At 39.6% G+C, this 18,780-nt stretch overlaps 1 protein-coding gene across 2 annotated transcripts in view; it reads left to right on the forward strand.

Moving 5' to 3' along the window:
- med13a (mediator complex subunit 13a) overlaps nt 1-18,780 on the forward strand; it is a 98,425-nt gene that overhangs the window by 22,402 nt on the left and 57,243 nt on the right. For both annotated transcript variants that reach the window (XM_084730506.1, XM_084730507.1), the window contains exon 3: nt 2,242-2,410. In XM_084730506.1, the coding sequence (XP_084586632.1) occupies nt 2,242-2,410 (169 nt within the window). The remainder of the gene's footprint in view (nt 1-2,241; nt 2,411-18,780) is intronic.

Genomic DNA, 18,780 nt, shown 5'->3' on the forward strand with positions numbered 1-18,780 from the left:
AAAATGGAATCAGGAATCTGTCTTTGGAGTCTCATGTGTAGGACAGCACATCTGTGCCCCACCACATGCATTGATTCACTTAAAAGTTTTTGGACACTCATTTTGCCTTAGACAAATGTTGCACCTCCTGCGATTTGAAAATTGCAGAAAGCCATATTGCGATTTTGATAAAATCTCAATTAATTGTGCAGTCCTAATGTGCACAGATTTAAAGCACAAAGCATTACTCATCGATCATTTCATTGTAGAAATTAATGCACTCAAACATTTACAAATTAAGTCTTGTTTTTTCCTGCTGTACTGAAAACAAAGCCAGGGTTGGAACTGGAGTTGTGACTACCGTTAAACCCCTAAACCCTTGCAGTAACACTCAATGTACTGAGGAGCAGAAAGCACCTGAAACCTCCAGGTTTCTACTTAACCTCTGTCTCTACTGTTTGCATTTTCATTGCCTGTGTGTTGTCCTTCTGTGATATGATTTTTCAGATGTCACATCAGATATGGATTACTGTTTTGCATTCCAGGAAATATGCAATTTCTGTATCAAGGTGTCCAGTGTTAGAAAGGCTCGTCACACTTAACAGTAACCATGTCACACTTTCCCATTGGTGATTATTCCTGCAGGTGAATGCACAAGATCCTATTCTCACGTAGCTGTATGTTTGATTAGGCACACAACTGCTCACAGCTACATCTATGTTTATTAGAAAATTTGTCAGACTGGAATTGCAGGGTGTTTCATAATGTGATCCACAGGAGTGAATTCATTGAGCATGTTTAGTCAGTGAGATTGTTGCTGTGAAACTGCTCAGACTTGATGCTATCTACACAAACAGTGTATACATATTCATGCTGAAGCCTCAGTTCCTCTTGAAATACCTGTGTGGAGTGTTATAGGATGCTGGAGTGCCTTCTTCAAAATGGAAACAATCATAGTTTGTGATGTTTGCTGTTTGAAGCGCCTCAAAATACATACACACTTTTACTAGCAAAACCTTTTATGAGTCTGTAAAGGAGGGTGATAAATAGGGATCCACAATATTTTTTCAGCAGATACAGTAACGATAAGATAACTGGTAATTTCACATTTTTGTATTTTAAAAAAGAAGTTCCTTTTGCACACCTTTTGTTCATGCACACAAAAATAAAAGATTTAATATTCCACAGCTCTGACAGAACCAAATCTAACTGACATCGCTATTACAACAAAAACAGTTCTGACTCTTCAAATGATCAAGTTTATCTAAACATTTTGCAGTAAGTGTTTTGATGTAATCTGTCATATCAGATATTATTAGCTCAGACTGGCTTGGGACCCACAGGTGGGTCACAGAATATTTTATTTGGGTCACTAAATAAATAAAAGCCTATGGAGGAATGTCTGCAAATATAGAATTTATATCTGCAGTACACCTTTTATTAAGCATTTAAAGATGTGTGCATTATTTTACTGATGACAGGAAGAAATGAGAGCCTCTCAATTCTGCTTAAATGCACTTATTTTGTCTCATAGTCTAAAGTCTAAAATGTCCTGTGTTGTTTTCCTAAAAGAGGAAATAAACACAATGGGATGACCTGTTAGCTGACCCTAAAAGAATTCATTTCTTATTTCTGAAGTTTTAAAAATGAGTCTTTATTTTCAGTTAAGCATCAATAAAATAAAGGGTGATGTTGAAATGGCAATAAAATTGTTAGGAAAGCTCTTTTATGCACAAATGAATTCTTCCAAGAATTTATTAATAAGGCTTATTGTGAATTTGGTTATGATGCTTTGTCATTTTTAAAAAAAAGTGGGTGTCCAGGAAAAAAAAATTGGAAACCCTTTTGGCTTTACTTTAATGATGGGGTAGAAAATAATCATATACATTTTGCACCATCAGCACCAATATTTATCATGCATCTCAGGTTATAGCAGAAAACATTTCAAGCTTCAAAGCCTGATAGAGTGGAGTGTGACACAATGTTTGGTATGACAGTTGGAGCTCCCATACTTACTGTAGTAAACACTGATGAATATGTCTGTGAGTGGCGGTGCCGTTTGAGCAAGTGCAAGGCTGCTGCATGCCACGCTCCTACCAGCTCCATGCACTGTCCTCACTGTAATTGTAAATTGAGTTTTTGTGCTGTGCTGTCAAGATTGACGTTTTTAAAGGTTCATGAAAATGGCACACAAACTCTTAAAGCTTTCCACTCCACTCACCGTTTTGTGTCTCTCTCTCCTCTTTTTTTTTTATATTCCAGCCGAGGATGATGGGCTATGGGAGAACGGCCTCTCCTACGAATGTCGCACGCTGCTGTTCAAAGCCATCCACAATTTGCTGGAGCGCTGCCTCATGAACCGCAGCTTCGTTCGCCTCGGCAAGTGGTTTGTCAAACCCTACGAGAAGGATGAGAAGCCCATCAACAAGAGGTACGTTGGCGCTACTTTTTCTGCTGACTTCTTGTCCATGTTGTCTCTTGTTTATGGCACTGCTCTGCACATGCACCTGCACTCTGGAAATGGGTATTTTCATGGCTTTTTTTTTTTTTTTCTTGGCGTTGCCCTTTTAGCCGTGTTATGTCTCTTGTTGTTAGGCTGTGATATGGTGCAGCTCAGGCTGAGCACTGCTCACACAGGCACAGAGTTCACAGTTTTTCTGTGTAGTGGAGTGTGTAGGCTATTGAACCCACACTTCCAGGGTGAGGGCTTCTGTTCCCACTGGGCTGCCCCTCATACAAATATATGTATTCATATGGCTGCTTTGGGTAGAGGCACATATTACATAGCATATGCTGTACCAGGGATTTCCTGTTCATGCTTTATTCACTGCTGATCTTGATTTATCTTGTTGTTTTCAAACTAGGGTTCATGAACCAACGGTAGTCATTGAGTGGGTTTAAAGGGTGCCCAGCAAAAAGAGGAATGGAATATTTGGACTTTTATCACTTTCTTTAAAAGCTGAAACAACAAGGGAGGATAGAGGGTTGGCCTTTTTGGTTGACTGTAACTTATAGTGATTCTAGTTTGATCATTGATTCATTATGAAGGCTTTAATAGCTTCAAACCTGAAAACAAACAAGCACAACAAAAATCCTCTCATATTGGGGGTCCATCATCTAATATGCATATTTTGGGGCTCCTTGAAATGCAAAAAAAGAAGGGAAGTGCAGTCTTATGAGGCTGAGTCAGTAGATTTTTTTTTCTAGGGGTGAACATGGAGTGAACTGAGCTACCAGGCCACCATCACAATCTTGCATGCTTAGCATACTTAAGCTAGAGCAGAGCTGCTCAGAGTTGCCCCTGCAGGCCAAAGTTGGGCCATCATAAAGTTTAATTTGGCCTGAATAGAAATTGAATAGAAATGAATAGAAATTGATGAGTGATATTATTGAAAAATAGAAATCACTGTTTATCCCATTTCATTTCTATATATATATATAGAAATGAAATGTATGTGTATATATGTGTGTGTATGTATATATGTATGTATATATACATATATATGTATGTATATATACATATATATGTATATGTGTATATATACACATATATGTATATGTGTATATATATATATATATATATATATATATATATATATATATATACATACATATTAATTGTTTTTTATCATCTGAGCACTGCAGACAGAGTGACACTTAGCACAAAAAGTCAGTCAATTAAGGGACTAGCATCATTTTGCATCTCAACAGTACAATACAACAGGTGTTTTGGCCTGAGGCCCACCATTGAGTTTCTGTTTGGGTCCTCCAGTGGAAGAAGTTTGGGCACCACTTGCTTAAAGTTTAAAGATGTAGAAATTTGTTTTAAAAAATTACTGACAGTCAAAATGGCCAGCACAGTTTGGAGCTGCTGTTTCATTAAATGTGGTGCGCTACAGGGATTCTTTATCTCCAGCATCAACAAAATATTGAAGTTCAAAAGCAGTTTGCAGCCGACAGCAGGTGTAATAGATGTGAAGCTCACCTGCAAAATGATACTAAATTATATGCAAAATGAATTTGTGTTTGAACCCTAAGCTGCTCAGCTTGCTTTCACATCACCATATTATTAGTTCACTTGAAACTGCTGGCTGCCGTTTGGTTATTTTGTGAGTCCCACTGTTAACGTGCAGTTTGTTCTGCAGTTAGTTTGTTTTAATGTGGAGGAATTGTGCAATTTTGACAGCCACTGGCCTCACGGCAAATAAACAAGACACTGTAAATGGATCATGCTTTATTATGTAACATTATTGATGTATCAGAAAAATGTCTGTGTTGGCTCCAGTCCCGATCCTGCTGGATCAGCTCCGGACATCCCTGCATTGTGTACTACATTACAGTTGTGATATGAGAGTTTTAAAAAAGACTGAAAGAGGTGCTGTTGTCCCAGAGTGCCAGCACTCTCTGTCTCCTATCTCTCCTCTCCTCCCGCTCTGAGTGTGTTTGTGTACAACTGAGACATCCTCCACCTCCTCTTTGCTATCTGCTGAGCTGGATTTCTTGCCCTTGGTGTCTGGGTTTATTGATAAGAGATGGAGACGCGGGTAGTGAGGAGAAAATGACCGTAGCAGTTTTTGCCTTTCACCCCCTCCACCAACTCCCTGACTCTTCCTACCTCACCCTGTCTGCACACACAGCTATTGTTTGAGAGCTCTGGTGGAGTTTTTCTTTTTATATTTTGGTTTTGACAATTCTAATTGTAGTGTGAGGTGTGACAGATTTTATGCCTGCGTGTGTAACGGCATTGTTGGATGAAACAGCAGCCTCTAGATTGTGAAAAAAGCTTGAGAACCAAAGAGGATGTTTTTTTTTTTTTCAATGCGTCCGATAGCAAACAAACTCCCAGCTGTATTTTGTGTGTGCATGTGTCAGTGTGTTATTGTTTCTGGAGTTGTTTTGATGTTGTTGCCAGATTTCCTGGTCAGGTGACCATGGGGCCACGCAGTGACATAATCTTGTGTGTCCACAGACGTTTGTGTGAGTGTGTGTGTTTGTTTGTTTGCAGGCCAGTCGCTCTGCCCTGGATAGAAATGGCCAGAACTCTGCTACCTGCTGTCAGCTTGTCTTTATCATCACCACAATGTTGGTTGGCAGATCAGAGCTGCCAGCTTTAATGTAGACAATTTCAGTACCTTGCATGTATTGCAGGGACCCAGCTGATACTGTTTTTTGGGGGCTAATATCGATTCGATTAGGGATATTTCAGATACACTGCCAATTTTGCTTGGATATGAAAGAGATTTTCAGAGAATGAATGCTATAAGTTGTGCAGGGACTAACCTCTAACCTGGGGCATTATTAAAAATTTTGTTGTTTACATTAAATTAACACCAAAGCAGTTTCATTAATCGTGTACTTTTTATTAAACATGACCAACAAACTAAAATTAGCAAGATCTCACGCCAAAGGCTGACCCTGCAAGACTAACATGGTTAGAACTGAAGGCTGTGCTGCACATCCATGGGAGAAAAGACATGTATTAAAAGATAAATTTTGGGATTTTATGGATCAATATCGGACTATGCAAAGGAAAATCGATTTGAACTGATTCATCAATTATTTTTTTTTTTTAACCCAGCCCAATACCTGATAGCCTGATACAAGTCAAGGCTCAGTAGTCGAACAATGGCACAGCCATCAGTGTTACAATATATGTTTAAATCAAAAGTTGAAATGAATCATGACCCTAAAATCCAAAGTCAAATCATGGATTTGGACACCCCTATTGACAATAAAGTATTGTCCATCGGAGCAGAAGGTAAACTTTTATTTTTAATAACTCTAGATACAAAAACACAAAAAATACACAATATAAATATAATATAAAACTATATAATGTAGATTTTATAAAAATATAAAAAAAAGTGGACAAAAGTGTTTATTACACCATAACCACACAATATAATGGCAAAAATAAAATGAACAAAATTTAAGTCTTCTCCTGCTTTATTTAAATTGGTGAAAACGAAACGAAAGAACTCTGAAACTCTGACTGGTAAAATGTACAAACAGGCTGATCTGATTTCATGGAGAGTCTGACTTGGTGGCAGGCAGTCTTCTCCTGCTACTTTTGTAGGTCATACAGAGGCATCAGTCATAAATTGAGACTCTTTCATAACCAGTTGCAAGCTCCTTGTAGTAGCTTTAAGAAAATATACATAAGAAGCAGCCTGTAATGCTAAAAAAAATAGAAAAAAACAATCTGTATTATTTTCTGGAAAAAAAAAGTTTTCATATCGTTGCATATCAGACAATATATATGCTGATACCAGTATACCTGTGATTGACCAATATCGGGCCAATAATTTTGGTCATCAGATATATCTGTCTGCTCTAATCTGTAGACAGTGGCTCTCATCTCTCAGAACAAGAATGATTTGTCTTTGACTGAACTGGCAGAATAGTAGACAAAATAATACTTAACAAGCCACTTCTCTTTAAAGCTATATTCATGGCTTGTTTTTAGCTCTATTGCCTCATTACCCAGTGTGCTGATCACAGAGGGCCCCAGTCAAGGGAAAAAAAACAATGGTCTTTTCCTCTGCTCTGGAATTCACAGGCCACCCTCTGTCTGTGTGTCTGCTTCTCTCCCTCTCTCTCTCTCTCTCTGCTCCCTCTCCCCTTCCCTCCATCCCCCTCTGCTGTCACGGAGCAGACTGGGCAGGTTATAAATAGTGGTGCAACCACCCTGAATCTTAGTTGTCGTCAAGGATGTTTGTCCTCTCCCTTTGGTGTGTTCCGCTGTGCTCCAGCCACGCTGGGATTTCGACAAACAAAGCACCACAGAACTGTGACGGAAATTTGCTCGAGCCTCTTTTGTGTGTTTTCTGATGTTGCTACTGCAGCCAGACCAGCTGGTCCGACAGTGAAACATTTCCTGAGCTGTTGTTAATGTCAGCCAGTGGTGTTTGTAATTATTAAATGGCTCAAGTAATGTTTGTGTTTGTTCCTGTGGGATAAAGTAATGCGAAGTACACAATGAGAGGTCCCCCTCTCTTATGCTTGCATGTTATCCACATCCGATGCACCTTGTCTCCATGGAGATGCTCAAGTTTGTCCTGCTAGTACTGCCATAGAGTACGTGGTGTTCATCCCCCAGAGAGACTTCATACTCATGGGTGGCATGACTGCACCTTTTATGTCAAAGCTAAGATCTTAACATCATTCTCAGTGATTTGCTGATTCCATAGGGAATGGGATTGAAAAGTTCCAGGGAATTCCCACTCTCATTGTCCAGTGGAAAAGTCTGCCTAATTGCGCATTGTGCACGCCAATTATTCCTGGATGTGCCTCCTTCCTCCCTAAATACAGAACCAAACACTAAACTGATTAGTGAAGTGTTTGCTAACACCTCTGCTCATCTGTCTCCTCTAAGCACCTTGTTCACCTTACATTGACATGTAGGTCAGGCTCCAGCTAGAAATGCCCCTGGATTTGCAGCAAAGAAAATCAAAAATGTCTTAAACACATATTTCTTTTTTCATAAATATACACACACACACACATATATATATGATGAAACTGATTTCTTTAGAGCACAATCCAGAGGGTCTGAGAAACACAGACTTGATTTGAATTGAGGTGAACCACAAAATTTACCAAGAAGTACATGCTATTCTTGTTCCTGGGATGAGTGATATTCATCATTAGATCTGATAGTCAGAGATGTTGTATTTACCAAAGTTTTGAAATTTGCTCCAGGTGATTGTATTATGCAAGCTGATGGACATTTTGTTTCCCTGTGTCATCATACAGGAATGTTAACCTGCAACTAAAAATTATTTTCATTATCAAACTGTTTGCAGATTATTTCCTTGATTATGTCATATTTTATTTTGTCTATGAAATGCCAGAAAATAGTGAGAAAATACCCAGTGTGATTTTCCACATCTTCAGCTTTTTATTTTTTATATATCAATATCTTGTTTTACTATGTAACATGTTCAGCTTCCTATCATATGATTCTTTAAAATGAACCAAATGCTTTCATTTGAGAAGCTGGAACCAGCAGATGTTTGGCAATTTTGGTTGAAAAAATGAATAACTGGGTTAATTGATTATAGAGCTTTATTAAATTAGATTAATCGACTGAAAAATAATCTGACATTTTTACAATTAATTATGAACATAGTCGCACACTATTGGTAAAACTTCTCAAATGTGAAAATTTGCTGGTTTTCTGTGTAGGTAATATTGTGATTTGGAACTGTTTTGTGATGTTTTATTGTCCGTTTATCAGTTAATTGAAAAATTGGGTAGATTTGATTGATCATGTGTGGGTAGAAGAAGTTAGTTAATTATTTTATTGTAACATCAGAATAATATAATTTTTTTGCGTTGTTGCTACAAGTGTGTGATTATCTTCTTCCACAACTGTACTTTTTTGTGGTCAGCGCCTCTTCATCGATTATGAAAATAATAGCTGGAGTCCCAATTGTTTATGATAGTAGGTGCTGAGTTCTTTTCAGTTGATTGACTAAACGATTAATCTGTACATGAATGCACCATTGTGGCAGACTTATTGGTATTAGTCGTCAGTCTGACCCTTCAGGCTTAAAAGCTAATAATATCTAATAATAAATCTAATGTGTTGTGTTGGCTGGTCCAATCAGATCTGCATGCGGGAATCACTGGCTGTCCGTCTTATCATCAGACAACTGATCTGCAGCATCCAAAGTCTCCAGTTGGTGGAGGCTGTGGCCAGCTGACAGTGTTCATAACCTCAACCCCAGACCTCAGCCTGTGTTGAAATGCTTACATCATCTCTCCCTCCTTCCCTCCCTCTCCCCCTCCTTCTTTCACATTGTGGCCTGATGTGTGTGTTAAGCAGTGATCAGCAAACTGAATTTTCACAGTCATTGATAATGCTAACCTCTGTTGTCTTCAGTTGCTCCTCATGTCTTCTTCCTCAAGACGTTGTGGGGAATTAGCCATATTTTTAAGGATTCATATTTTTGTAAGTCTGCAAGAGAATTAGATATGTCAAGATTAATGTTACAATAAACAGTAAAACTGTTGAATATTTTTTCTTAAATAAGTGCACAGTGATTGGTTGAAGGCTTTGTTTTCAACGTGAACTGCAAATGCAGCAGTATGTGTTGATACAGCTGACAGTAATTCTCTTTGTCTGGAGTACAGGCGGCTCCAAGTTGTGCAGCCTGGTTGTTTCTGTGAACCTTATGCTGCTAGGTAGACTGTCTTCAGGAAGGAGAGAGAGCGGGAGAGAGAACACAAGGGAGGGAGGGAGGGAGGGAACGAGCAAGGGAGAGCTCCTCTTCGTTGTCATGGCAGCAGGGAAATGCACCATGGGATCGTGTGTTTCCAAGGTGAAGCGGGATGCTCGTGCTCTATTGGTCAGCTTAAGGCAGACTAACTCGTTGACTTGCTCCTAATTGGCTGCATTACTGAAATTCAGAGCAACATTAAATCCTGCCTGCTTTGATGTTTCAATTTGATCAGGACAAAGAGGATATCATTTCTTTTTATCTGCTTGGTATGCGCTGTGTAATAAAAAGCAGCATTTACAAGATCTACAATGTACTCCAACTGCGCTGCAATCAGGAGAGTGTTAGATTACTACTCCTCTGTATTTAAATATGTGTTGTCTGGTGTGCATTTAGTAGCTGTTGTCTGACTGAAAAGCATCATTAACAAATCAAGCTGTTATGAAATGAGGCCATTGTGCATCAGCTCGTATTACAAGAGCGAATCATAATGAATGAATGCAAAACATAGTTATACAATAACAAATACGCCTGCATAAACACATGCCACTGTCTGTACTTATGCTATGTGTCTGAGCACATTCTTCCTCTGTTGTTTTGGCCCGTTGTTGGGAGGTGAATGTGTGAGTCCTGGTGCGCTGTGGCAGGCGGAAGCAGAGAGCAGCACTCTGTTAAGTAGGACAGTGCAGGATAAAGGGCCACTGCCTCCAGTCTGGGGCTAAAGCGCTAAATTTATCCCCTCCCTGCTCCCAGCACAACACAAACACACAGGGAGACAGGCACACAAACATGCTCATCAACAATCGGCATGCAAGTCGGTCCACACCGAGGGCAGCGGAGGAGCTGGCACACGAGTGTTTCATTAGAATCATCAGTGTAAGGCACAAGAAACGCAGCCAGACAAAACTGCACATGGAGCATGTAGAGCGCATACGGACTAATACTGCTGATGTAGATATACAAGACAACTCAGCACCTCTCCTAAGCACCCCGCCCCCAACACTCGACCCCGCTACCCCCTGGGCTTCCCTATACTTCATCAGTCTCTCTAGCAACAGGAACTCCAGGGAGACTGGGCTGTGGGACCATGTGACCCGGCGCTCTGGATATATCATGTTGCTGGAGAGATCCTGTCCAGAAGATAAATATGGCTCTTAAAGGAAAATACCAGTGTTTTTCATTGGTATGGACCATTTCCTTAATTGCTGCACAATTATACATTATTAATAGTCCATTTCCCCTTGCATCACTTTAGTGTTACAATTTAAAGCACAGTCTTTTGCATCACTGACCTTACACAGACCATACTATTTGTAGCTATCTGCTAACATATCCATTTGAACTGTCAGCCTCGAGGAAAACCATATTATTTATGTTGACTATACTGGTTGAAACAATATTTATCCATGAAAATATTGGCTGGTGGAAATAAGTAAACCTTTCTTTTTAAGAAATTGGTATCACTCAGTTGACATTAGGGCTGCAAATAACAATTGTGTTCATTATTGTTTACTCTGCAGATTATTTTCAGGATTAATTGTTTGGTCTCTGGAAGATTTATTTATGACAATTCCTTGACATTTTATTGACTAAACTGTTGTCTTCATGTTGCTTCTTTTGTCCAACCAACAGTCATCACTAGGGGTGCAACGGATCGCAGTTGATCCGTGTCCCGTACGGATCGCCCTCTACAGTTTGGCACACATGTGATCCGCAGACCACTTGTGAGCATCGTAGTTTTACTGTCACTGTTACTTTTGTATAAGTTATAATACCCGAAATCTCAATGCAGAGTTGCAGTGAACAGACAGGACAGATGCTGCTGTGTGCAGCGCATCTCTGTGAAGAGCGACTGATTTAAAAGCCGTCACATCACCTTGAGTGAAATCCAGACCATATTTTTTTTCACTGATGTAACTATACTATCACCAAAGAAACAGATCATAAAACTGTGATGTTCATTGAAACTTTGGTGATATCAGCTGTCTTAACTTCTACACAGCTCCTCTCTGCTCACCGGTGCAGCTCTGTCTCGCCCCGTCTGTGACACAGTGTGTTTGCTGATGGATTGATCATGACTTCTAACCAATCAGTGCTGTGCTGTAGGCGGGACATTGAGCCAGACTACAGAGTGTAGTTGTGTATTATACTGTGCAGTGTATAATGATCTAATATATGTATAGTATATACATAGTACAGCACTGTATAAGTTACATAACATTACATAACTATGGTGATAATTACAGTGCATTTTTAAAATAATTTAACCCTGATCCCACCACTTGTTTCTTTTTTGCTGATATGAAAAATGATCCGTGACTCAAAATGAGTTTTTTTGATCCGTTGCACCCCTAGTCATCACTCAAAATTAAGGCTGTTCCGTTGTTCCAGGGACAAAAGAAATAGAACCTGGCGTACAAAGATAATGTTTCTGGTACGTTTATGCATCCTGAAATATGTGAGGTGGACTGGCACGAGCTGCGTCACACGCACTTTCTCGGGGTTGGTGGTACACCGATGATGTCGCCAGTGCCCACGACACAGATTTTGCTATGCAGTCATTACTATGATGTGATTTACTGTGGCATGCAGGTAGAGGGCTATGAACTAGGGATTCAGTTTTCTCACAAAAATTAGACCTTTTCAAACCCTGATCAGTAGCACATGTTAGGGTAAAACCTCAGCTGCTGCAAAAACACACCATGATAGAAATTTTAGGGTGTATTAGCCAAACTTAGTGTTTACACACTGTCAGGTGTTTAAAATAAAATGATTTATTATGAGACATGTTCAGAGTGATGCATGAAAATGATCATCGCCAGTTAGATTTTGCATATTTTGCATTTTGCACTGCAGTGACTCATCCAGTGACTAAAAGAATATTGAAAACTGATTGTGGCCAAACACCTGGGTTATATACACAACAAGCAGAACTTCCATGGTGGACCACAAGAGTCAATGAAGTGATGTGAGTTACTGAAACAAAGTTATTAAACAATTTATGATATAGAATAAAAAAAATCAATCTGGAACAATGGTTATTAATTCTGGGGGAGTTGAAAGTAGAAGTTGGGACAGTTGCAGGAAACTGAGTGGGGAAAAAAAGTAAATTTCGAGCCCTGGCAACAACTTAAAACCCTGTTTATTTACCATCTAAATTGCAAAGAAAAGCTGCAAATCCTTGCATTTAAGAAGCTGGAATCAGCAAAAGCTTTGCATCTTTTGCCTGGAAAATGACTTATAATAGTTGGCAAGACAGGGGGGTCAGCAACCTTTACTATCAAAAGAGCCATTTTTGGCCAAAAAACAACCAAACAAAAAAGAAATCAGTCTGGAGCTGCAATTATTAAATACAATATTTTCCTCAGGGATATTTCTGGTTTTGGATTTTGCATCCATCGCTAGCCTAGGAAGACTTAAAATTAGCCACTGGCCAAATTGAGAAGGTATGTAGAAGTAGACTGATGCAGATTTTAGCTGACAAAGTGTTCCAACTTTTTTTCATTTAGTGTATAGACCTACTCATTTTTACAACTGGAGAATGTAAGATTCACTTTAGGCCTACCACAATAAGTGAAAATAAAAATGTTAATAAAAGCCATTACTTATTTCTATTTAAATTATTGTCAGAGCCACTGGAGAGGAGCAAAGAGGCGCAGGTTGCAGACCCCTGCCATAGACTAAACTTAGCTAATCATTCAAGCTCTTGTTGACATAAATAGATGGTGGCTTTCTATCATAGTGAACAAGGTATGGCCTTTCCAAGTGAATGAGAGCTCTGACTTACAGTAGCCAATATGACTTTGATTAACATATCTCATGACACCGTGTGTGTACTGAACAAAATGCTTAGAGTGTTTCGAGCAGTAGGAAGAAACGAGAGCATCAGAAAACTCACAGCGCCATATTGTGAGATTTTTCCACCAATTTCCACTCTTGAATGCCTTCCTCATTTCTTCTAATGCCAGCTAGAAGCCCTGAGAGAACAAAGAATCTATCTCTCATTACCAAAGTTAACAGGCATCGTCGTATTTTTATGTATTGTGGCAGCAAGAAAACCCGTATTTGTGTCAGCAGTGGATTTCGAGGGTAGCAGCAGCAGGGACAAATGTCACTTTTCATGGAGGGAATCCTGTGTCCTTAAATTTCCTCTGCTCCCTCTCAGCTCCTCTGTTCCTCACACCCTCCTGCCTCCTCTGCCGCTGTACACTGCATTCCTCCCATACCTCCCATTTTCCCATGTGACCACAGGCTATGGCAGAGTGTGGGGCCAAACGAAGGTCTGAAGAAGTCGTCATAGTTAATCCGTTAGGCGTCACTCCCCCCCGGCCCACCCCCTCCCTTCCCCTCTGTCCTTTTCCAAGTAACTGTGATTCCTATGGTACTGTCTTTAATCCAGAGGTTCAGACAGATGGCCACATTTAAAGCTAATCCCTTATACGGTGTTAGTCCTTTCACCTCATCACTGTAGAATAAAAGGTGGCTGCATTGTAGCCTGAACTTGCCAAGAAATGTTAGGATTTACAGGAACCTCACCATGGGGCACGGCAAACTCCAGTGAACCCTTGAAAACAAGTTATTCCAAAGAGAAATGTGTTAGCCAACAGCTGGTTTTAATATAAATCCATTGCATAGACTGAGAATGCAACTAAAGAATCCTTCATTCTGTTCTTACACCAAAATTAGCACATTATTATTAAGGATAGTAATAACGATTATAATTACATAAAAAACATTCATATATAATAAAAATTGCACTATAATGAAACTACTATACAGTATACTTCAAATACCATACTACTATACTGTGTACTATGTATATATTATAGTACATATAATAGATAATTATACACTGTACATTATAATACACTTCTACACTCTGTAGACTGGCTCAATCTTTCGCCAAAGTTTTCCATTTGGGACACAGGACAATCCGTGCATTCTGTTGTGCCCCTACAGACAAGCCTTAATTGCCGCCGCTGAAAATGGTCCAAAATTCAAATGTCCATCTAGGTGTGGTGCTTACATCACTGCCCATAGGAACTGGAGCTGATAAATACCTGCCACTACTGCAGAGCGCTTTGTACCGGGAATGAATGCCGACTGTAAAAGCCAGATGTTAGTGGGTGTTAGAGGGGTTTTTTGTCCTGTGTAAAAGGGGCTTAAGACACATGTGAGGGTTGCAGAATATCAAATCCTCACACAGAGCCCAGGATCTGTGTCTTCATGTTTCCTCTCACTGGCAACGCTGTGCAGCCATCAGCTAAAACTACTTGTGGTTCATCCTCTTTCTTCAAAGCTCAGTTGTTTTAACACATGATTCATTTTTATTGTTAATTAAAGTGAATTGAGATTGCTTCCATCATTAGGAATACTTTTTTTTATTTAATTCAAAGTAATATCTACAAAGGGAATTTCCTGCAGTTTAAGCAGAGGGAGGCAAATTGCAGTTAAACATCCAGCCTGTTTCAAACTGCTCAGCTGGTTTGAGGTCTGTAGTCCATTGCACACATTTTCCAGTGTAGTTATCAGAACCGCACAATTCAATACAAAAATACTGCCAGTAGTCCCTGAATGTTCTGTTTTGATTGTAAATCTGTTACCCTGCGGCTACACACTTGTTTCAATAGTGTGTCATAACCACTATTATAAGAGTGTGATTAATAGTGTGACAGGTGTTTTTAAAACCACAAAGAACAGCTTATTTCACTAGAAAGAGAAGTTGACCCTTAAACTTTGTTAGAATTTTTTTCTCCTTTTTTATGCCTTTAGTGATAGGGCAGCTGAAGATATGACAGTAAAGTGGGGAGAATGACATGCAGCAAAGAGCTGTAGGTGGGAGTTGAACCCACGGTCGCTGCCGAGGACTCACAGCCTCAGTACATGGGGTAAACACTCTACCAACTGAACTACCAGGCCACCAAGCTCGCATAGTCTTCCATTATCCAGTATCCACTGGAACTAATGTTGCCAGCTGATACTGTTTGAAAGTCTTTAGGAATATACTGCGTCTGAGAAAAAAACTAATTTGACTGTTTAAATTGAGATTTAAATTTGGAAAGTTAAAACAAAGCACATCTATTTCTTGGTGATTTTTGAGAGTTTTAATAAGCAGTTTAGTAAACCTGATACTGAAGTCTAATCTCTCTACACAGAGTCAGATAAACCCACAAACCTGGCTTTGGCATTTAGGAATATTTCCATGTAGAATGTGTTGCAACTGGTTGTCAAAGATTTAAACCACAGTAACTACAGTATAACACGATTTTCAAAAAGCGTTTCAGCTAATAGGAAAGGAAAAAAGCCAAAGTAGGCCTTGCCTTTTGTGGGTTAACTGCAGAAGCCCAGCTTTAATCCAGGATGAGGCTGACTAATTGGCCATGGCTCTGGGTGATGAACCTTTATTATTACAACTGCACAACTCGTATTACTAAGGGCATGATGACCTAATGACTCAATGTGAGCATGGCTTAAAACAGGCTTAAATTTCCATCCTTTTTACATACAGGAGTACCATAACTGTAGTTTTTACTGCCGGCTCTAGAGATTGTTGTCTGCTGCACAGATAGTAGCAGGATTGTTTGCAAGAATATTATGTTCTTTGTATAGATCTGACAATTAAATGCATATCACACTGCAGTGATGTACTAAGTGCCTCTTTCACAAGAAGGAACAGATGTCGCATCACGATGCAGTCGCAAAGTGATTATGTGAACATGGTAATGAGCATAATTGCTGAAAATATTTTTTCAGGAGAGCAAAGGTATCTGGCTCAGATTGAGACAGTTTGCGTTTTAGCTGACAGCAGGTGTATTAGAGGAACCCTGGGGTGTGCGTGCGTGCGCGTGTGTGTGTGTGTCTGCATTTTTGTGTGATATAGCCTAAACGGAGAGGGAGCTGCAACCTGACTTGCTGTCAGGGTTATGTCACTATTATCTTTAGTCGGCTGCGGATGGATCTGTGTGTGTGGCTATGATAGACTTGCAGAGGATCGGATTTCTCCTCTTTTTGTGGACTTGTCGTTCTATCTCTTTCCATTTCTGTCTCTCTTCCAAGTTTAATCTGACATATATAAAGAGGCTCACCCCCCTCTCCATTTGTGGCAGAGGGAAATCAATTCAAAGTAATAGAGCTCTGAGTGTGTGTAAGTGAATGTGCCGGCCTTAAGAGTTTCGGTTTAGTGTTTTCTCTAGCACCTTCTCTCCTGTGTGAACTGTGTGCTAAAGCCGGCGCTGCTGCGTCTCTCAGGGCTCTGTGTGTTTGTGTGCTTGTGTTACTTTGGCAGCAGACAGTGCTGTTGTTTCCCAGTGGTCAGGTGGCTAGACAGTAGGGAGGATTATATCAGCCTGGAAATGTGTCCTCTAATTCGACGCTGTTTACCACCTTCATTCTTTTTATCTGTCTTCCCTCCTTTATTTGTCTTATCTTTTGCTGTTGAACAAAATGCCACCTCACTATTTCATGAAAATATGTACTATTCTTATGGATTGGCATGCATCTTGTTTAGAGCCACAACAATGAACTGATTATTAATCAACTATTAAATAAATCACCAACCATTTTGATAATCAGTTATTGTTTTGAGTCATATTTTAATAAAAAAAGAAACAACTTCTCTAATTTCAGCTTCTCAACTGTGAATATTTTCTGGTCTCTATAACAGTAAACTAAATATCTTTGGGTTGTGGACATAACTTTAAGAAACATTTGTCATAATTTTCTCACATTTTATGCACCAAACAACCAAAGTATTAAGAGAAAATAATCAACAGATTAATGGATAATGAAAATGTTAGTTAGTTGCAGTGGTAGTCTTGTCCCATGTCAATTCCCTAATGTAGCTTTGAAATGAAAATCAAATTAGTGCTACCTTGAAATATTCTACTGGTGGCTAATCATGGCTATTATGTAAACAGTTATGCAAACTCTAGAGCAAGGGTCTTCAACAGGGGGTCTGGAAACCCTAGGGGATCCTCAGAATTACTGCAGGGCCCCCCACAAATTATTGTTTGATACATTTTTTTAAAGTTCTTTTTTTGAGTTAAAATATGTCTGAAAGTCCACGTTAATATGGGTCCAACATAGCAAGGACAAACAGCAAACTAATTAGCTACACATTATGGAAACATATCTGCCAGTTAGTTGAATTATTATCCCAAGTGTACGGACACTCTTGTGAGCCACAATTGATCGTTTTCTAACTTCTCGAGGAGGAGACTCTGACCCTGCATCTCAGAAACTGCCAGTGGAAGTGCAGAGTGAGGCTAACACAGCTAACATTAGCCATGCCACTGACTTACAAGCTACAGTTATGCTTAAATGAGCAGAGACCTGAATACATGTTGTAGTAAGGGGTCCCTGCTCCGTCTCTCTTATCAGTGAAGGGGGCCCTGGTCTGTAAAAAGTTAAGTACCGTTGTTATTCAGAAAAAATGGCCCCCTTGCTCCTTTGGAGAAAAGTCTAATCAAAGTTTCTCTCACGTCAAAACAATTCATCCTTGTTCATATGGTGCCTGATTGTTGTTGTAAGCTTTAATTCCAGAAACATTGTTTAACAATGTTGTGCCAGAAACTGCTTCCATGCCAGCGTGCCATGTCACTGCAGCAGCACATGACCAGTCAAAACATGTTTACATGCCCCAGATCGTAACAACAAGCTGCTGCAAATGGCACATGTCCATGTACAAGACAGAGCAGAGGTGGCTGCTGTATCCAGTAATGCAAAATGTCCAAAGCAGGAGGGGGTGACCCTTCCCAGCAGCAGTAGGGACACTTGCTGTTGCTGTTGTTGTTGTGCTGAGGAAGTGTACATCAGCTAAACGGAAGCTTGGTTCTTAGAGCATGGCTGGCCAAGCCCAACAAACATCTGTGGAATGTCACAGCTCTGCAGACTCCTTCTTTTTACTCTCCTCTCTTTATCTTCATCTCTTCCCTAAACTGTCCTTTTAAACTTCAGGCTCTGTAGCTTCCATTTGAATTTTCATTCACCTTAAATTAAGTTTCATATTGCCTCTGTGAGAGTGTGTGTGTGTGTGTGTGTGTGTGTGTGTGTGTGTGTGTGTGTGTATATATATGAGTTCATCTGATGCCTGAAAAGAAAAGCATGGAACTCCTTAGCTGGAATGTGTTCACTAGTTCATGGTCAGTGACAGTATTATGTCATCTTTTACAGTTGTGATACAATAACTTTTAAATGATCTTTTACAGCATGATAAAATGTAGATTGATAAAAATTGCAGCGATAGACTCCAACACTGCATATAATTTATAATGTCAGTAAAATGCAGATTAGCTAAAGCTCCCCAAGAGTCTTGAAAAAAACAATTCACCTTGAAGCAAACAAAAGAGGACAACCAAAAAATCACGTCAAGCTGCTGCGCATGTGTTGGGTATCAGTATCTAAAGAACAGAGCCAATATATTTTAGAATGGTGCAACAAACTTTGACAGGACAAGAGACATAAAATTCAATGAAAATACCACTAATGCATTAAAATTTGGCAGGAACATCATAATCCTGTGATAGTAAAATGACAGTGCACATGAATTTATCGCAGCTCAGACAGGAAATGAATGAAG

The sequence above is a fragment of the Lutjanus erythropterus genome, chromosome 11 (genome assembly GCF_056507025.1).
Source record: "Lutjanus erythropterus isolate fLutEry1 chromosome 11, fLutEry1.hap2, whole genome shotgun sequence".
NCBI lineage: Eukaryota > Metazoa > Chordata > Actinopteri > Lutjaniformes > Lutjanidae > Lutjanus > Lutjanus erythropterus.